Raw genomic sequence first — 22270 nt, forward strand, 5'->3', positions numbered from 1 at the left:
GAGCAAAATAGTATTTCCTCGTTTATAAATGTGATACTATCAAATAATTTTTAATAAACAATAAACTTGATTTATTACCTAAATAATTTAATCGATAGATTGTAAAGAGTGAACCAAAACCACACAAATTATAAATATATCATTTGAGATTTATTTAAAATACGGACTACATCATGTGATTTGAAAATTATAAACACCTCTTGTTAGAATTTCTTATTTAACAAAATTAACTAAAAAAATAAAATTTCTGATTGTTCTCCTATATAATGATAAAATTACTTAAATTATTAATTGAAGTAAATTTCTGATATCATTAAAAACTATTAATTAACTTAATAATTTATTAACAAAAATAATCATTTATTATAAAATTAAAAATTTTTAAAAAATTGATATAATTTTCAAAATTATAAAAGACGAATCGTATCTTAAACAAATCTCAAAATTTTATTTATAATTTATCTTTAAAAAAAGAAAAATGTTTGGGGGCCCTAATTCTGTGGCTCAAATGTGGCTCAAATAGCCAAAACGACGTCGTTTTGGCCATTTTGATGTTGTTTTGTACACAAAACGACGTCGTTTTGACTATTTGAGCCACATTTGAGCCACAGAATTTGGGCCCTCTACCATTGCTCTTAAAAAAATAAGTCGGAGCTACTCCATTACTTCTCATCGTTGAAACCATATATACTGACAGAGTCCGGATTCTCTCCAGTGGCCTTTGCGGACGACGGCCTAAATGGGGCCACGTTACCTGCAAGAAGATGAGTGGCTCAGATTTGTTTCTTTAAACAAAAAAAAAAAATTCAAAACACCCTCACACAAACACTGAATTCCACTCCTCTTTCTCCAACACACTCACTCTCTCTCTTCGTCCATCTCTCGCGCATACTCACAACTAACTCTCTCTCTCTCTCTCTCTCTCTCTGTGTCATTTTTAATAGAAAATTAAAAAATTGTTTTAATCTTTTTCATTTTATTTTAATAATATATATATATATATATAATTTTTAACATAAAATTTTAATTTTTTATAAAATTAGTATCACTGAAAATATACCTTTAAAATAAGAATAATATTAAATATATTTAATACAAATTTAAATAAATAAAAAGTAATTACTACGATTGATAATGTTTTCAAATTATTATTTTTTAAATATAAAAATTAATTTGATGAAAATAAGTACAAAAAAATCATATATATTTTTTAATTCTCAAACACAATCTTCATTATAAAAGAAATCGTATAAAAATAATGACTTTTAATTTAATTTTATTAACCAAACAAATTTATAATTTTTTTAAAGAAAATAAAAACATATTTGATTTGCATCTATGCATGGATTGAATTTGTGTGTTTTTTTTTTTATTTCTTTTAAAAAAAATATAAATTCATTTGGTTAATAAAACTAAATTAAAATTCATTATTTTTATATGATTTTTTTTTTGTAATGAAATTTTTTTTTGAGAATTTCAAAAATATATAATTTTTGTGTGTTTATTTTCATCAAAATAATTTTTATATTTAAAAAAATAATTTAAAAACATAACTAAACATAATAATTACGTTTTATTTATTTTAAATTTTTATTAAATATATTTACTATTAATCTCATTTTAAAGCATGTTTTCAATGATGTTAACTTTATAAAAATTAAAATTTTATATTAAAAATTATATATATTATTAAAATAAAATGGAAAAGATTAAAATTCTTGAAAATTCCATCTTAAATAAGAACGCATTTTATTAAAAAAAACTACTACCAACATATAGAGTTAAAAAAAAAATTGGGAGATACAACCCTCGGTAGTAGTTATTAAGAACCCATCTTAAAAAAAAATTCTTGATTATAAATTCTTATAATGTAGTTATGAAAGAATTAATACATCATATAGACCATTTTGAATTATTGTTATGATGTCGGTAGTAGTTATGAAGAACCCATCTTAAAAAAATTATTGATTATAAATTCTTATAATGCAGTTAAAAAAGAATGGGAACTGCACACCTTCAAAATGTGTGTAAGAAAAATGATATAATTTTTAATTTGTGAGTCATAACTAAAAAAAATATCATAATTATATAATATGAGATATAACTAAAGAAATTAAGAGTTATAACTAAAATAATGTCATAAATTATTAAAAAAAATTAATCATAATTAAAGAAGAAAATAATATAACTATGATGCATATGATACACCATTTTTAAAAGGGTGCATATTATAATTTTCCTAAAATAATACATCATATAGACCATTTTAAAAGTTTACGCAATAGCTTTTCTTTTCTTATTATTTGAACAGATATATGATACATGTATATTTGAATGGATAGTTAAATATTTAAATAGATATATATATGACATTTGAACATATAAATAGATAGATAAACTTTGAATAGATAGTTATCATTTTAAATAAATATTATCATTTTGACTCAAAAGTAATTTAAGTTTGAGTCTATTATCTTAATAATTTCAAAAATGAACCTTTTGTATGAGGTCCTTTATTCAATTTAGGTTTGAGTCTATTTTGTACTTGGTCCAAATAGAGGTTCTTATTTTTTTTTTTTTTTTTGAGAAGATTATAAATATATTTTTTTAAGATTTATTTAAAATATAGATTGTTTTTGTGATTTTAAAAATTACAAATATCCCCTTGTCTAAATTTTTTATTTAACAAAATTAACAAAAAAAAGAAAGAAATGTCTAATTGTTCTATTAGACAATAATAAAATTATTTGAATTGTTAATTAAAATATATTTCTAATACCATTAAAAATTATTAATTGACTAAATAATTTATTAATAAAATAACTTATTTATTATGTAATCAGAAATCTAAAAGAAACGAAATGTAATTCCAAAACTATAAAAAACAATTTGTATTTATATTTTATCCTTATTATTATTATTAAAAAATAAAAAACTAATGCGTGTTGGGCTGTCATATGTATGGCATGCACTTTTCTAGAATTTACCAACCAATTGCATGGCCATCTCATCTGTGTCCAGCTAAAAGTTTACTTGATCCCAAAAAGAACCTTCCGCTCTCTCATCATTCTTATAACACGTGTTATATTCTAAACCAATCATTAACTACTTAATTCTACATTATTCTTTCATCTTCAATATAAATCGTGAGTCACTATACTTCTCTATTAATTAAAATTTTATAAAACACGGACGTCTCTCCGAAAATAATGAATAATCACCCCTATAAATAGCTATCAAATTGTCCAAACTTTCAAAGCTCTCAAACCATCCATCCCAACTCTTCCCATCACAGCAATCTTCTTAATCCCAATGGCAACTTCTTCATCTCCATTACCATTTCTTCTGATTATGATGTCCCTGCTGATTATAAGTTGTTGGGTACTAGCTACTTCTGCTTCTAACTTCTACCAAGATTTCGATATTTCTTGGGGCGACGGGCGTGCTAAGATACTCAACAATGGAGATCTTCTTACTCTGTCACTTGACAAGCCCTCCGGCTCTGGTTTTCAGTCGAAGAATGAGTATCTCTTTGGCAAGATTGATGTGCAACTCAAGCTTGTGCCTGGAAATTCAGCTGGCACTGTCACTGCCTACTATGTGAGTTCCCTTGGTGTATATATTAAAGAGTTTATAAGTTGGTTTATTTTTTAATGTATTTATTTATTTATCTTTAGTGAATTATATTTAATTTTGAATTAAATGATTTTACTTTTTAAATCTTACTCTAACAAATTAAGGCTAGGTTTGGCATAACCTATATAATCCATCTTTTTATCTTTTTTCCATCACACCACCTCTCTACTTTTCTGCACATCTTTTCATAAAAAAAGAAAAAGTGCACTTTTTTAGGACATCTCAAACCAACCCTAAGTCTTCGCTTGGAAAGAGTTAAAATAACTTTAGTTTTTTTATTTATTTGCTATTTTAGCCTGATTTTTTTAGTCTTGCTTGTTTTTTATTTTTGAATTTTTTGACTTTTGTAAGAGAAAAAGTGTAATGATTATAGTTTAAATGTGATATTTTGTCTTATTGACTCAAGTAACTAATTTTGTCTTTTGTGCTTTTTCAACCACAAAGCCAAAACCAAACATAGCTTAAGATTTCAAATATAACAATTTAAGAACAAAATCACTTCTTAAAAATAAAATATTTTAATGGTCAAAAGTATCGTATTTTTAGCGATGAAATTAAATATTTAAGAGTAAATTATTTTCTTTTTTAATAAAAATTTGTCTCAAAAAATCAACTTTTTTTTGTACCAAATTTTTTGTTTCTAAAAGCACACTTAAATTTTATTGTTAAAATCTTTTTTTGTATATACTATCAGATGATCTTTTAGTAATAATCCTCGCAATGATAAGAATTTATTCTGAAATATTTTTTTGTAATAAAATTTTTATTTTTGGGAACAAAAATTTTAGTCCCTATTATCGTTATATGCGGTAGTATCTGTCAAGGCAAGACAATCCAATAAAAAATAATTTTAAAATGAAAAACTTCTAAATAAATCCATTAAAAATGAAAATAAGGCAAATTTTGTTCAAAAAAGCCTAAAACACATTCCGTTTGGGAAGTGGGTTGGCTTTTTGGCTTTTTGACTTTTTTGGCTATTTTAGCCTGGGCTTAAAAGCTTAGTTTGGGAAGGACTTTTTGGCTTTTTGACTTTTTTGAGTTTTTTTGTGAGAGAAGAATATAATGATTATGGGTTGGATGTGATGTTTTGTTTGTTATGACTAAAATAGCCTATTTTATTTTTTGTGGCTAAAATAACCAAAAAAACCTGCAAACCCACTTACCAAACACAGACTTGTTTTTGTTTTGGGTAAACTAGACTTTAATCCTTTTAAATTTGGTCATTTTCTCACTTGACCTTTAAAATTTATTTTTTCCACTTTAATCCTTTATATTTTAAATTTTTCTCAGTTTACTCTTAAAGTTAAATTTCTTTTCAAAATTAAATAGAAAATACCACGATAATTGTCACATAACATAAAAAAAAAATTAAGAAAAAAAATTATTATATTAGGATTTGAGTATGTATCAGATGTGTATGTATAACAAAATATTCTTATAACATGTGACTATTAATATGTCATTTTCTGTCTAATTTTTAACAGAAGTTAGTTTTATGAGTAAATTAAAAAAAATTGAAAAATGAAGGTTAAAGTGAAAAAAAAATTAAAAAAATTAAAAATCGAAGTGAAAAAAAAGACCAAATATAAAAAAGGAATTTATTCCTTTGTTTTTAGTAACGTTGTAGTGTAGACAAACCTTTAAAATAAAATATTAAAAACATTGACCCACAGTTGAAGAAAGTTGACTAAGGCAAAAATAAGTCAATTTGTGAGCCATGAAGTCCCCTAACCTAATGATTGAGTTTTATTTACTTGTTTGTATGTTGCAGTTGTCCTCACAAGGGCCAACACATGATGAGATAGACTTTGAGTTCTTGGGGAACCTAAGTGGTGATCCTTATATTCTTCACACCAATGTCTTCGGCCAAGGCAAAGGTAACAGAGAGCAACAATTCTACCTCTGGTTCGACCCCACTGCCAATTTCCACACCTACTCCGTCCTCTGGAACCCCAAACACATCATGTAAGTAGAGCTAAAAATACCCAAAAACTAAATTTAAAGAAAAACATTTTTGAACTTGGAATTGATCAATCTTTTTACCCTCTCCAATCCAGCTTTTCTGTCGATGGCACCCCAATTAGGGAGTTCAAGAACTTAGAATCAATCGGTGTTCGATACCCGAAGGACCAACCAATGAGGATATACTCTAGTCTGTGGAATGCTGATGATTGGGCAACAAGAGGTGGACTTGTCAAGACTGACTGGACACAAGCTCCCTTCACTGCCTCCTACAGAAACTTCAACGCCAACGCTTGCATATGGTCGTCCGGAGCATCTTCTTGTAGTTCAAGCTCTAACAATAGCAATGCATGGCTAGCAGAAGAGTTGGATTCAACAAGCCAACAAAAGCTTAAATGGGTGCGAAACAATTACATGATATACAATTACTGCACGGACTCAAAGCGTTTCCCACAAGGCCTCCCTCCAGAATGTGTTGCTTGAAGCACATCATTATAGCAAAGGAAGGAAGTTGCACAAAATTTTGATTTCTGTTGCTTAGTCACTTTAAGTTCTTGCTTAGTTAGCACAATGTCACAAAGTTGAAATTGAGTGCCTCGAAAAATAAAATTGTATCTTACACTCTGTGTTAAGTCATATAAGCAACATAGTTAATTTTGTTATCCAATTGTCTATCTACTTCAACATATTAAGATGGTATGGTACATCAGCATGGCATGTCAATAAAGAAAGGACAGATTAGAGTAACAGAGCAACTGAAGAATATCAAAATTGAGCTAATTGATTGGTCATTGTGACTCTTCATCAGGAAGGGTTATGACTAGGCTTGTAAATGGATCGGATCCATCAGAATCCGTTTAGCCCATATCCAATTATAGATCATCCGGATCCAAATCCGAATCCGATAATTTTAGATATCCGATCTGATAATCCGATCTATTTATTTATTTATTTATTGAGCTACAATTTTATATTATTTGATTTTTTTTTTATTTTTTTTTATTTTGTGTTTTCTTTATTTAAATTGAGAACAATCGGATTACATTATTGGATTATTGGATTGAATCGAATTTTTACATATTCAATCTATTTAATAAACTGATTAAACGGATTTGAATTATCAGATTACTAGATCGAATTTTTTGTAAATAGATTCCGATTTTCGAATTAGATTCGGATCGGATTCGGATTACCTAGTTATGGCTTTACTCTTACAAATGAAATGTGTCCCGTGTGTCTTTAACTTGCATGAATAGCTCACGTGTTAAGGATTCTTTGAACCGTAAATTCGGGCACTTCAGGTAAGTTTTTGTGATTTATTTTATTTATTTATTGATAAATTACAATAATAGTTCTTAAAGTTTAACATATTTTTTCATTTAAGTCCCCTAAAGTATTAAATTCAAATTAATTTAGTCCTGAAGATAATATAAAAACAGAACATAAGCCTAAATATTATATAAAATTGTGATCAGATCTAGATTTTAATTTATTATTCACTTAATTATTCTCTGTACGTATATTTTTATAATTGGTATATTTCTTTTAGATTGATTAATTCTAATTGCTTATATATATCTTCTTCTATTTCTATTCTACTGTTACTTATTTTTTTCTAATATGCACTTATCCATTTTATTTTTTCTAATATGCAATTTTATCTGATTTTTTGGTTATTTCTAATATTATTTTATATTTCATGTCATTATCTTTTTCTTGTTTTGTCATTATTTATTATTTGTCTACACTATAATTACTTCGATCCATTTTTTTTAAATTTTTCTGGTGGTATTAATTCAACATATTCTCTTGGAGAGTTCCCCCGTAAGGATAAAGATAATATATGTATTATTTTCTTCAAAAATTAACTACTTACCTATATTTAATAATAGATGTTGAACTTCATGTATAATTTCTAATTGATTTTCTTTAAGATTTTTGTTGAGTTCTTTTAATAACTTGACTATAGTATTAGTTTGTTCGATAATTATTTGTAGTGCAGTACTATTATTTAAATTATCTTATTCGACTTCTTCAGTGTATTTGATTCCGATACATTAATATTGGAAAAACCGATAAACCAAACTCTAATATCAATTCTAAAACACACGCGTAGAGGACAACTAAGTTAACAATAAATTAAAATTCAGACCTTATATAACAATTTTATATAACCTTTGGGCTTATATTTTGTTTTTATATTGTCTTCAGTATTAAATTGTTTCGAATTTAATACTTTAAAGACTTAATTAATAAAATTAAAACTTTAAAAGACTTAAACGAAAAAATATTAAACTTTAGAGACTATAATTGTAATTTATTTATTAATTTATTTTTCTTGGTGATATCTCCGAACTCACAAGACATATTTGATAGGTAATTGCGTTTGTTCAAAATTTACTTTGTAGGAGTGGGTGTAAACTGATCCTGTCTTAAAATATTTACTTCAATAAAAATAATAATAAATCAAACCAAAGACCTCAAAAGGGTGACAAAAACAGAGTCTCAAAGTTAGGTCTGGCCTCGTAGCTAGGTCTTTAGTGGCCTCGTAGCTCAAGCCTTCATCTTGAATTTGTTCTCTCATCTCTGTATCTCTCCGTCACCTACATGTGCGACCGGATTTGTAAGAACTCCAACTTCCGTGGTATTATATTACAGTATTTAAATAAGTTTAATTGAGCTCAAAAATGTATACTTAGCTGAGATTTTAGAGAAATGAGAGGGAGAATCAACTCTAGAGAGAAGACAATTGTAAAGGAATTGAAGGAGATTTGAAGAATTGAACTAGAGTACACTTGAATTCAACTTTAGATATGATTTTCAATCATAATCTTTGCAAATAATTTAAGTAGGAGTCGGGTTCATGGAATCCATAGAGTTAATTACACGTAATTGAGTCGTGAATGCAAGAATTTCTATGGATTTGTCAAATAAAAGCATAATTGAGATATGCATGCATGAATCACCATTTTGAGTTTGAATTTCATGAAATTTTTCACATGCATGAAGTTATACTTGACATCTTTGAAGGTATTCCATAGTTCACTACTACAAAACTAAGTTTTTACGGTTTCATATTAAGGACATATAGTAAATACAAGCCGTACTTTCTCATTTTTACAACTTGTTTTTTTTTGCATGTCGTAAATAATTTCCCAATCATGACGTGTTTATTGCGTAGGTCGTGAATGCTAATAATAATGATTTTTTTAAGGCTTGCAATGTTAGCCATAAAATAATAAAACTTTCTATGACGTACATATGGCATGTCGTAAATACATCAATTATACATGATACGCGTATATCAGCGGTTAAAAATATTGAACATTCCACGATGTACAAAAAATCAATCGTTAAACATTGCACTTTCTACGACGAACAAAAAGCTAGTCGTTTAAAAAATTATACTTTTCACGACGTGCAATTGCTATCGTGAAAGGGACGACCGAAAAAAAAGGTAGCGCCAAAATAAAAATTTTGAGCGCCAAACACCAAAAAAATAAAAATTAAAAAAGAAAAAAAAAAGAAGAAGAAGAAAAGAGACAAACAATCAAAAGTCCCAACTTTCAGCCCCAACATCAATCTCAAAAAAAAAAAAAAAACTCAAAGCATTTTTTGTGCAGTGAGGAGGGTGATGAAGAAGAAGAAGAGACACTGATGAATCCTCCATCTCCATAACCATAACTCACCTTTCTTCCTTCACCCCCTAACCCTAACCGTAACTTCTTCTATTCTCATCTCCACCACTACCAACTCAAATCACTTCACCACCGCCACCTCTGCCTCTGCCGCAGCCTCCTAATCTCTCAACCGCTCTCTCAACACTCAAACACCTCATCCACCTCTCCGAAACCACCCTCCACTCCATCTCCAGTCTCCTCGCCGCCACCACCACCACTGCCCTCTACCCTCTACCCTCTACCCTTTCAATTTCCACCACCTCCTTCTACCGGAATCCCTCTTTCGCCACTCCCTCCAATGCCCTTCTTCCTCTTCCCCCCTTCTCAACCTAGGCCCCCTCATACTCTAATCATTGCACTACCCTAACACTCTCAAACCCTCCCAACAACTCTTCAATCAGAACCACTTCCTTCAAACCCTACACGATCCCAACTCCGACCAACTCTTCAATCAGAATCGCTTCCTTCAAACCCTACACGATCCCAACTTCGACCAACTCTTCAATCAGAACCGCTTCCTTCGAACCCTACACGATCCCAACTCCGACCTCTGCTTCTTCCTCGACAATTACTGAGGCTTCGGCCCCAATTTCTTCTACAGTAATTGCCCCAGCGTAGTTAGCTCTGCTTATAGAGATAGTTTGAACCGAACCTTCACTCTCCCAGGTATTCTATCGATTTAGTGCACAAATTTTGTAGGCAGTGATAATGGTGAAATTAAGGGTTTTTCTAGGGATTGTGTTAGGCTTCTTCCTTCGGAGTTGTGGCTTGTTAGAAATGAAATCGTGTCATGGAGGGATTATCCTTGTTAAAAAATGATGTATTATTGATTGATTGATGTATATATTACAAGATTGTTGTATATATTTTGTATATTACAAGCTATTATATAGGAGAGGATTTGGGAGTAGGTGAGGTAGGTGAGTGGTGGTAGTGGATGGTAGTGGAGGTGGTGGGTGGTAGTGGAGATGGTAGGTGGAGTTGGTGGTGGGGTAATTTACACAATTTATAATTTACATTAACAGCCCCCCTCAAACTCAAGGAGGATAGGAACTAACCAACTTGAGTTTGAAGAGAGTAACAAAACAGAAAAATAAACTGATAAATAAAATAAAACAGGATAGGAGACACGGTATGGTCGTGTCAGACCGTTGTAGAAGACACGGTATGGTCGTGTCGGACCGTTGTAGCAGACAATTTACGGGGTCATGTCGGACCGATGTAGCAGACACTGTGTGGTCGTGTCAGACCGTTGTAGAAGACAGTTTATGGGGTCATGTTGGACCGTTGTAGCAGGACAGTTTACGGGGTCATGTCGGACCGTTGTAGAAGAACAGTTTACGGGGTCATATCGGACCGATGTAGCAGGACAGTTTACGGGGTCATGTCGGACCGTTGTAGCAGAGGTTGTGGTGGTGCACCAAGGGGGCGACTTAGGGAGTGCACCATGAGCGACTTATACATGATACTGTGTATAACCCCCCCTCAAACTCAAATAGGTGTGAAGATAGAAACCTATTTGAGGTTGAAACAAAGGGATTGATAAAGCTGACCGGTGTAGAAGACACTGTATGAGTGTGTATATAGGCTGCCCAAAAAAGATACATGGATGTAGATGTCGAGCCCTCAAAAGTCGTGCCCTTAAAAGGTGTGCCCAATCTGTCAAAAGGCGTGCCATCAAAAGGCGTGCCCGATGCATCAAAAGGCGTGCCAGATATGATGGCGAGGCACGTGAGTGCCTTGGCTGGCGTGCCCGTTTGTCTGGCGTCAAGAGGCGCGTGATGCGCGTGGCTACCTCGGCTATTTAACCAAGACGGAGCCTGAGGCCGAGGCAGAAGACAAACAACTTGCGAAGAAAAACTTCTGAAAAACGCTTCGTTGTGTTGCGAGAGATATTCTGTAACACTCTGTTGCGAGAGATATTCTGTAACACTCTGTTGCCCAGAAAATGGCCTCGTCTTCCCGGAGTCTGCTCACTCTCTTTCCAGACCTCAACGAGTCAACAAGAGAGAAAACTGGTGCGGTGGCACTGGAACCTCAACCAAGCGCCTCGGAGTTTGCTCCGTTGAACTTTTCGATGCGGTCTGTGGAGCAAAAAATGGCGGTGCAGTCGGATGTGGAGGCCAATCAATATACGTTGAAGTCATGTGTGGAAACCATGACGGCAGTCACAAACTTGTCGAACCGGCTACAGAGTAGGACAAATGAGGTGCAGCAGTTAAACGCCCAATTGGCTCTGCTCCAACGCATGTATAAGGATGCGCGAGCAGAGATAAGTGTGCTAAAGGCGGAAAACAAGGAGCTGAAGCGGAAGGCCACCGTGATGTTCCGATTTGGAGGTCCGCCATATGCTGCAGTGGAGGAGGATGGGGGAGTGAACGTGCTCGGCGGCATGGGAAGTATGGAGGCAGCGCCGGTAAGGGATACCCAAGAGAAAAGCAAGAAGAAGAGACCTGCAGTAGAGTAGAGAAAAAAAAAAAAAATCCTGCTATGGGTGTGGTTGTTTTGTTTGTGTTGTTTTTTTTTTTTTTTTTTTTTTTTTTTTTTTTTTTTGGTGTAAAATGGTGAGCGGGGTGAGTCCCGACATGAATAAAATGAGTTTGGTGTGCAGTTTTTCTTCTTCGGTTGTTATGGTCCTTTTTTTTTTTTTTGGTGTAAAATGGTGATCGGGGTGGATCCCTGAGATGAAGAAAAATGGGTTGTTGTGCAAAGTTGTAAAGTTTTTTGTTTTTTTTTTTTTTGTGTTGTTTTTTTTTTTTTTTTTGAAAAGAAGGGAATCGAGAAAAAAAAATAATAAATAAATAAAGAAATAAATAAGGGGATGGGGATGAAATGATGAGCATGGGGATGATGAATATATAAGGATGAATAAAAATAATAAAGGTGGGAGTGGGGAACAGACTGTTAATGGGTTCTGAAACAGTGGGATGAAAAAGAAAAAAAAAAAAAAAGAAAAGATATATATATATATATAATAATAATGATAAGAATAAAAAGAATGGGTCACGTGGGTTTCTTGGTGTGGGGTTGTGGTGTGTTTTTTTGTGTGTTTTTTTTTTTTTTTTGTGTTTTGTTTGTTTGTTTGTTTTTTTTTTTTTTTGTTTTGTGTTTTGGTTTGGTGTGCATACAAAGTGCTGCTATGTATCAACAGCTGCACTGTAAAGCATTACGGGGAAGTGAAGCTTGCAGAGAAAAGGGTCATGTTTGTGTTGTCGGTGTAAGAATAAAAATAATAAGAATAATAATATATTAATGACAAAAGCATGTGCCCTGGGTGGGAAAGTGAGAGAGAGAGAGAGAGAGAGAGAGAGAGAGAGAGAGAGTGGGGGACATGAGGATGATGATGATCAACAGGGCTCCAAAACCAGAGAGAGAGGTAGATGGAGAAGCTGTGACAGGGTGTTCCACTCTCCACAGGTTTGAGAAATGGAATATATGTATCAAATAGAAGAGATGTATCAGACCACGGTGGGGGGTGTGGGAGTGGTCGGCCTGAGAAGAACATGAAGCAGCCAAGGTGGTGTTGGTGGTGCTGGACATGACTCAGTCACGGCTGGAAGCTGTAATGGTGGCTTGATGGTGGAGTTGCAGCGGTGGGACGTGGGTATTCGCAAGAGGAGATGATGAATGTTGGCGGCTACAGCGCTCCTCCTCCTCTCTCTCCTCCTGTTGTTTGGCTAAGGCTTGAAGTGACTGTAGCAGACACTGGTGTTCGACGAAATGTCCCAGAAGGATTTTGGGTTTGTTCCGGCAAAGTGGTGAAGAAGAATTTCAAGGTATGTGTAAAAAATTATAGCGGATTAGGTTGAGGTCCGGCGGGCAGCTAAGGTGAGGTTGCCGCCCGCCGGAGAAGCGAAAATATTAGGTTCTAGACCTGCTCTGATACCATGTTAAAAAATGATGTATTATTGATTGATTGATGTATATATTACAAGATTGTTGTATATATTTTGTATATTACAAGCTATTATATAGGAGAGGATTTGGGAGTAGGTGAGGTAGGTGAGTGGTGGTAGTGGATGGTAGTGGAGGTGGTGGGTGGTAGTGGAGATGGTAGGTGGAGTTGGTGGTGGGGTAATTTACACAATTTATAATTTACATTAACAATCCTATTGCCTATTTGTATAGAGTTCTTCGGATCATTTTGTGTTTTGTTATGGCTGAAGATTGTGATTTCCTTAAATGGATAATTGTGAATTCGCCTCGTTATGATGTTGTGATTGATGTGCCTATGAAGGACCATATAGTTTTGCTTTTTTAGCTTTGTTTGAAAGCAATTGTGAAGGAAGTTACTGGTTCGGTAGATTTAGTATTGAACAGAGATGCGAGGGAGTTGAATCTGGCTGTTATGAGTTTAAAGTGTCCCATTTTGAACCTCAGAGCCTGTCATTTATGTCTATTTGCTGGCTGATGTATGCGACTGCGATGCTTTTTTTAAAGCAGCAAGTTCTTGCTGCATCAGAGGGAAGTAGGCAGCTGCTTTTGTTTGTTATATGATAAACTTGAATTGGAATTTTTTGGTAATTGAGTGAAATTGTTGGATTGTCTGGTGAATATGAATGTGTAATTTTTTTTATATGGAATTAAGCAAAAATTGCTAGGTAATTAGGCAAAATTGAGTGAAAAATTATGTTAAAATTGTAGGGGTTAGTTGATGAATTTGCTGGAATTGTCAATTGTCTGGTAAAATAAGTAGAAATTCAAAAAAAAAAAAAAAAACTCTTCCCTTTTCTTGGATTCTAAAGGAATATTTATATCAAAAAACCCTCCAACTTTTGTTCCAAATACTAGTATCTCTATAGTGCCTCTTTCTTCATCACTTTATACTCTAATACTCTGTTTTTCTTCTCCACCCCCACAGCTTTCCACAGTTGCCACTGTTGTAGATGATGGCTTAGATTTATCCCCAGCTTTCTCTCCCAAATGAAGGAAGCTTTCGTATACCGTTGTAAAGCTCTCTACTTTTTGTAGATTTTATTGAATTTGAATGATTTAGCAACTTAGAATGTGAGTCTTTGTTTGAAATTGATTTGAGTATTGGTATTAATTTGATTGATTGTGAAGATAAGGAAGAGGATGATTGGCTACCTCCACCTCCTAAAGTTTCGCTGATACACTGAAACTTAGTGAGAATTCAACTATAAAGGAGTTGAGGTATATTCCCCTTTTTGGTTTCAACTTAATGGGTTAGCTCAGGAATTCATTTTATGTTTTGTGACACCCTTGCCTTGTCTTCTCCTATATCTGATATTTGGTTGTTTTGATTGTGTATTTTTGTATCATGTATGTATATGGTGAAAATTGATTGAATAGGAGTAGAGCTTAACACTTGGTATGATTTTAGCCTTTGCTTGCTCTGATTTTGTTCATATGTATTAACTTTGCTGATTTTCTAAAATTCACCCCAAAAAAAATAATAATTTTGCACTGAAAGCCACTTGTCTTTACAGTTGGATCCTACAGACTTCTAAGAGTAGCAATTAACCCTTACTTTGTTTCTATGCCATTTTCTCTAAAAAAATCCTTATGGAGTTAACCAGTGCCAAATGTTAGATATATGAGATATCTTTCTATGTACACAAGAATCACTGAAAAAATTAATTATTGAGAGAGTTATGATCATTTTTCTAAAACGCGACAAGAACAAACCAATACTTCTTGAACCTGTATTTTCACCCCCTTGATGTGATTGTTAGACTCTTCATTCTGATAAAATATCCCTAACTCAAGTACCTTTCCAATGGTTCTGGTTTCACTTAGTTTGGACATCGTTTGATGCCTTTGTTCATTTTTTCTAACTCAGCCTACCTGTGTTGGAGTCTGCTAAACTCACTATTTGAATATACCAGTTTTCTTCCAAAAATGAGTTCTCTATCATAAAGTGATTTTTAGCTCTAGAGTTCTCTTGAAATATCTTCCTAACTTATTGAACTATCTCCAGTACAAATATCGTGATCATTTGACTTCATTTGGTATGAGCTCGTATTTTTCTTTAGAACCGTTCACTGTTGAGAATATGGATAGAACATAGTAAATGGCCTATAGATAAATCTCTGGTTATATTATGCAACTTATAAAAGAAAATTTGAAATGAAAGTGGACTTGTTCTATGTTGTGTTCAAATTTCAGAACCTAAAGAGATCCTAATTGGTTTAGAAATCTATTCTTTTGGCTTGTTTTTCTAAAAGAAAAACGCTAAAAATTATTACCTTTGTGTTATTTGTTCTTAAGTGTTCAAAGGCATGATTAAGTGAATTTGTATGAAAAGCAGGATTTAAATTATTTTATTTAAATCTATGAGATACATACTAGTTTACGACACTTGAAGCTAATTTTTTGTGTTAAAGTTGTATTTGCATATTCTAGACTTGATGGATTTCAAGACTTTGGGGTATATGGTTGCCACATTTTAATTAATCCTATGAAACATTATTGAATAAATTGGAACTTGCTTAAATCTCGAGTAATGTTATTCTTGCATGATGTCATGATTTTAAGTGTGATGTTGTTATGTTCTCTTGAGGTCAAGAAAATGATTATTTAATAAATTTAGAGTTTCCTTGTCGAATATCATAATGAGTAGATTATGACATAATGGAAGGTTGATGTAACCGTTGCTACAGTATTGATGAGTGCACATGGGAATACTTGCTTCTTTCAAGCTTTTATAATATATTGCTTTGTCTTGATATATAACTAACTTTTAGATAGAAAAACATTTCACAAAGTTTTTAAAAAAATTAATTAAAAGATAGAATACTTGCAGCTTATATTAAAGTTCATGGATAAGGTAAATGGAGAAACCTCCCAAATGGAGGAACCTCCCAAAGATAGAATACTTATTATTCAATTATTGTTTCACTTAGATCTTTGCTTTTGCTCTTTATTTATTTATTTATTTTATTTTTTTTGTTTTGATAAATGCATGTTTGAAGCAATGTGGTAAGAGTTGCAAGCTTAGATGGTTAAATTATCTTAGACTAGACATCAAAAGAGGTAACATATCCCCACTGCTACAACAACAACAACAACAACAAAATTAATTAATTAATTAATTAATAACATTTTTTTAATAGCATTCTTCTTAAAATGTTATCAAATATAATGCATTTAACATCAAATGACATGAGTGTTTTTTTCCAATGAATTCATATTTTATTGGCAATAGGGTTGCTCTAGCTATTATTGCGACATTAGGTGCCTTAGCTACATTGGGCACCCTCATCCTTGTGATAGGAGCAAGTGGGTTTGATGCAGCTGCAAGTGCTATAGAAACTGTTGCTGGTAGTTTTAGATAAACTCTGAATAGTTTTGTATATGTTTATATGCATAGTTTTGGATGGTTTAAACTTTTTGGACAGTTTAGAACTTAAGGATATAGTTTTCGAACATTTGGAATGTATAGACAATTGTTGAATGTTTATAATTTATGGATATAGTTCCTTTTTGATGCTTTAAACAATATTTTGGTGATTGATTGATGTTTTGTGAGTCTTGTTTGTAATGTTTGTTAGATTGTGCAAAATTGGTCAAATAAAACTAGTTGAATTAAAAAAAAATTGCATATTCTACGGCAGACATAATAAGTTGTCATATTACATAATTTACAATGTGCAAGGAGAGTTGTGATTTGTTCCAAGAATTAACGACGTGCAAAAGTAGTTGTAGAAAAACCAAACACAATACACAAGATCCGCTATTAAATGGTTTTTAACAACGTGCAAAAAATAATTGTAGAAAAATCAAACACGACTCATAAGATCCACTGTTAAAGGGCTTTTTATGATGTGCTATGGCATGCCGTTGAAAGTGAATGACTTTCCATGACTGGTCATAATATGACGTTACCTTGCGCGTCGTAGAATCGTATCCATGGCGTGCATTTGGCCCCATAAAACCCTTTTTTTCTTGTAGTGGTTCTAACACTTCTCATCTCATGCATGGGAGTTTTGAAAAAAAAGAGTGAAATTCATGTTATGCATGGTTTCAACCTCATGATTTAAGCTTGATTTTGGGAATTTGGTTAAGGATTTGAGTAATTGGTGTCAAATTGAGAGTGTTTTCATGTTACACAATGTTTTTCCATATTTTTGTACCAAGCTTGCAAGCTTTGAACCTTTGAATTGCTAGTTTGAACTTCAAACACAATTTTGGAGATTCCAGAATTCGAGTAGATCGCTCGAGTGAAGAAAGTGTCGCCCGTGCGTAAAATTCAAGCTCCTAGTAGTTTTGTAGACAATTGCACGATGGCTCGAGCGACAAAGTGTGCGCTCGAGCGAACCCACTTTTACTCAGTCCTTGGCTCGAGCGACTATCGAGCGACCATCAAGCTTAAAAATCAAGCAACCAATACTTTTGCAAAGTTTTACGAGCCGCTCTAGCGACCAAAGTTGCTCTCGAGCGAAGACCCTGTTTTCAGCAAATTTTGACTAACTCTTTTAAGCGCATGCTTGGATCTTCGTATCATTTCAAGTACTCTTAGGCACTAGTTGGACTCATATAACCATGGAATGAGTTAGAAACACACAAGAAGAGTTAAATTAAAGTAAAATGGATATTAATTGGTGTTTCAATTGTGTATTTGTTACATGTTTTGTTTAGGTGGACGTCTGAGGCCTAGCATCGATAGAACTCATTGTGAGCAGTAACTTTACAAAGATATGTTCATGTTATATTTATTTTCGAAACTGTTATTGCTCTCGAAATTGATATATGATTAATTGAATGGTTTATTGAAACGTTATGATGAATGATGGAATGGTTTCTTGAAAAGTTATTTTCTTATGAATGAATGAAGTTCTCTTTTGAAAATGTATTCGTGACATCTTTTAGTGAGGCCCTTACTTGGGGAAAACAATACCATGGCCCATTGGCCCTTGCTTGGGGGAAACAATACCATGACCCATTAGCCCTTGCTTGGAGGAATCAATACCATGCCCCATTGGCCCTTACCTAGGGGAAACAATACCAAGGCCCATTAGCCCTTGCCTAAGGAAAACAATACCGTGGCCCATTGGATTAACTAAAACACATCGATCTCAGATGTTAGACCCACTGGGTCACATTGAATATGGAACATTAAATGACCCATCGTGGTCCCATTGTCATTGATGCATTGTTGCTCTATTGGATGTGCCACGTAATGTAGACACCCCATTTTTGACCGCCCTTAAGACTTGGGCGCTTCATTCCGAGCACTCGATGATGAAAGTTACATTGTGCAAATTGTTCGAATCTTTAGCAAAAGAATTCAACTTCGAGCTTCAAACCCAAGCCTTTTACCGCATTTGGACCAAAACTCTTTTTTTTTTAGCTTGCCACTCAGTGAGCAGTGAGGCCAAAATAAATGGTTGGCTTGCCAATTAATGAGTAGGCCGTACAAGCAATTGGTCGGCCGGCCATATATCCCGAAACAGATATTTATGTTGCATGGGCTGCTCCTATGCACGAGTTGGTGGCCACCTGTCCTATTTGAAGATAGTTACGTCCAAAATGCTTGAAAATCTATAAATACAACCCTCATTCTCAGGTTTTGGGGTTTAAAAAATTCATTCCAAGAGCTTAGTGAGAACCCAAGCATCTTCTCTACCCTCCTAATTATAGATACAAGATAGATACACCATTGCAGCTGAAACTTGAAGCTTCTTCCTGAGATTTTAAACACAATTTTAGAGGCTTGACAGTGCTTTAAATCAAGTTTGCTTAACTAAGAACATCCTCTCTTCCAAGAGGTATATGCTTTGGCCATCTTCTTCATTGTTTATACTACTCTTTTCCATTCTTTTTCTTGTGTTTATACACTGTTTTGAGTTGTTTTCAAAGGCTGAAATATGCAATTTAAAGTTACAAAAAGTGGAGGGGTTAGTCACCCTTCCTTAGGCTTGCTTGCTAGGCTTGTTCACTTCCATTTTGATCACATTGTCTAGCTTTTCAAACTAATTTTCAACACTGTTTTGTGCTATTTAGGGGCTGTTTAGAGTGTTTATTTAATTTATGCTTTGAATATCATGCTTATCTTGTTGTAAGTCCTCATGGATTTGGGTGTATAGGCCCTAACCACCAATCCATTTGAGTTGATAACTTTCTTTCCATAGTTTTCATATAAATACTCACAATTTTGTAATAACCACCTTTGCATTTCCACTCTACAATCTCCCTCATTTCTTTGTTTCTTTTGATTAAGAGTTGTATCCAACAAAAGATTGTTGCTTAAGGTATAAGAAAGAGACCCCTCATGCTAAATAGTTTAATCTCTTCGGAGGTTCATTACCAGGGCATTACATCTTTCTTATGCTAAGCACAATCTCTTGTTTGATACCTCTTTTTATCGCCGGTGCATTTACTTCTAAATTAGACCCTTGGAATCACAAAGGAAATATTCATTATAGCTTATTATCGAGTTTGGATTTAGAGTCATTATCGCTCATTTTGGGTTTGACTTCTAATTCATTATCATTTGTAAATGAGTTTGATTCTTCCTTTGTAATTTTCCCCTGTAGAAAAGGGCTTGAAGAGCTCATTTCTAGGGTTAAGTCATGCTTGCTATTCTTTATTGCTTTTGGACTTTTAGTAGACGTAATAATCACTTTTGAACAAAAAGGAAGAAAATATAAAAGTAAGAAAGGCTAATAAAATTGAAGTAAAAGAGATAAAAAGATAATAAAATTTGGTTAAATTCGGCCGGACGTTATACCAAGCCTATTGCGTCTTGAATCATCGCATACTATTTTAGTGATGTTTGGTGATTCATGAGGCAAGTCTACCCTTTCCCTTGAGGTAACTCCATGATAGGAAGGAGGTGTTATTCGTCTTTTTGTTTCATTTTATTGAGCTTTTGTCCTATCACTTCTAAGATCATCATACAACAAATTTGCAGTCATTGATGATTTAAGGATCGAATCTACTCCTCACTTGATCATCTTTATGATAGGGAGGGGCATAGAGCATAAACATCTCTTGGAAACACTCTATTTTTGCTCTATTTCAGCTCTGTTGCAGTAGGGTATTTTCTTGAAGCAGTGGCCAGCCGACCACCATTTTGTACAGCCGACCACTTCTCAAGGCCAGTCGACCACCTATTTTATGCAAGTAGTGAAATTTTTACAGAAGAATAGAGCAAAATCTAAGGCCCAAACAGAATAATTTTCTAACTACAAGTAGAGCAAATTCTGGCATCAAACAGAGAGGTTTCCGAAGGATGTTTTCGGTTGTGCGCATGCAGTTCCTCGCCTCTCGTTCAAATCCATTAGATTAGTTGCTTTAATATTCATATTCATATGTTATAACTAATTAATTGCTTTGGTTTCATTTGAATTTGAATATCTAGTTAATTCATTCAATTGTGTTGTAATAATTAGTTTAATTAGGACATTTATTTAGACCCTCCTGTGCGAGGGCAAACTTGTAATAGTTGTATGTCTTCCAATCTCCATTTCTTTCTCTCTTTTATTTACATGCTTACCATGGTTGCATATAGTATCATATTTTTCATTTCATATCATTACCATGCCTTGAATCCATTTTAGCACGCATAAAATTTGGGTCATCATATATAGTGTTTTACTAGTTCCTAAATGATTATGTGCACTACCTCATGCTTTGAGTTGCTTCACATGTCATGGTAGAAGTTGAATTTATTAGTTGCATTTTGTATGTGTTGCATTAGTCATGTACATTGTTAGGGTCATGCATTTTTCTAACTATCTTCTTTTTTTTAGCTTGCCTCGGTTGAGTACTAGGTGAACATTTTTTGCTTTAGCATATTGCAAGTGTGTTTGTGTTGCCACACTTAGCATACTACCATGACGCTATGTTCTTATTTGAAATAATTGTTTGAATGCCTGTAAATGAAGGCTATCTCGCTTAAGTTGGGATGACTTTGATAAATGGACATGCGAGCTTCCTTTTTAAGTAGCACGTATTCAAAACTCTTTTCAAACAAACATAGAATCAAAACATTCCAAAATGGGTGACGTAGTCTATAATTGTGTGCCTCACATAGTAAAGTTAGCATTAACAATCAAAACATGAGCATATAGTGTTGATAAGAATCACATCATGATTAGTAGAGACCGATTTTTGATCTAGTGAGGAGGGTGCTCAATTCATGACATTCCCCTCTCATACCTAAGTTTCTGAGCCAAGACATTTTGGTTATAATGGACAAGTGGCTTTTGGAACGAGTCACGGGTTTCCTAAATTTTTCAAAAATATTTAGTTGGCGACTCTGAAATTTGGCAATGCAGTCCATTTTTGGCATCTCTGATGATAAATGGATTTTCTAAGATGTGCTGAATTTGGACTCTCATTTGTGTTTTTCTGTTTCACATTGTACTTGTAAAATCAGATTCAGAACCATGGGAGTCCGAACTGTAGGGCTATCGTATCTGAGGAGACTAAACCCCTCTGAGGAGCACGAAAAACCAGCTATACATAAGTGGATTGAAATGGCTATTGATATCGAGATTTGAATAGAATTGGAAATTGATATTTGAAATGTTATTGAACTTCATTCATATAGCTTCTTTATTCTATTATTACTCACTGGGCTGTATCTTGCTATTTATATGTATATGTAGGCGAGCAAGCTGAGCATCAAGGTTAGAGAAAACCTTGGAGTCAACCCCATGTCAGCCTCTTTGACGAGCTCTCGAGGAGGAGCAAACGTGCGCTTGAGTGGGCCAAGAAAGGTCTAACCCCTTTTTGTTTTGTAATCTCGTTTTGGTATTTATATATGGGGTTTTTGTTTAAGTATGAGCTGTGGAGTTTCAATGTATGAATCAGATGTTTAAAACCTTTGTGATGTATGTACATAGCTATTATATGAGGTCTTTTCATATAAGCACAACTCAATGGATTATTTTCAAGTCTTATATTGCTTCTGCTAAGCCCCGTAATTTATACTCAAATTGATTTTTGTTAATAAAGGTCGTAGATAATCTAAGATTACTGGCCGATCATCATGCTAAACCTATTGGGGCGAGTTTGGGTCG

The 22270-nt window shown here is 33.4% G+C and overlaps 1 protein-coding gene and 2 long non-coding RNA genes across 3 annotated transcripts; all 3 read left to right on the forward strand.

Annotated features, from left to right (window-relative positions):
• Positions 1-2988: 2988 nt before the first annotated feature.
• On the forward strand, positions 2989-6265 carry LOC114267754 (putative xyloglucan endotransglucosylase/hydrolase protein 23). Its single transcript, XM_028208804.2, has 3 exons — positions 2989-3600; positions 5408-5601; positions 5694-6265. Exons 1-3 carry the CDS (start codon positions 3313-3315, stop codon positions 6079-6081), a joined length of 870 nt encoding a protein of 289 aa, XP_028064605.1. The 5' UTR covers positions 2989-3312; the 3' UTR covers positions 6082-6265.
• Positions 6266-9147: 2882 nt separating this feature from the next.
• Positions 9148-14456, forward strand: LOC145824513 (uncharacterized). The gene is made up of 3 exons (XR_014366095.1): positions 9148-9944; positions 14140-14226; positions 14343-14456. It is a non-coding gene; the product is annotated as an uncharacterized LOC145824513 (long non-coding RNA).
• A 1746-nt stretch (positions 14457-16202) lies between these two features.
• On the forward strand, positions 16203-22150 carry LOC145824514 (uncharacterized). Its single transcript, XR_014366096.1, has 2 exons — positions 16203-16274; positions 20266-22150. It is a non-coding gene; the product is annotated as an uncharacterized LOC145824514 (long non-coding RNA).
• Positions 22151-22270: the final 120 nt, after the last annotated feature.

Source organism: Camellia sinensis, chromosome 4, assembly GCF_055761805.1.
Source record: "Camellia sinensis isolate YWXY chromosome 4, ASM5576180v1, whole genome shotgun sequence".
Taxonomy (NCBI): Eukaryota; Viridiplantae; Streptophyta; class Magnoliopsida; order Ericales; family Theaceae; genus Camellia; species Camellia sinensis.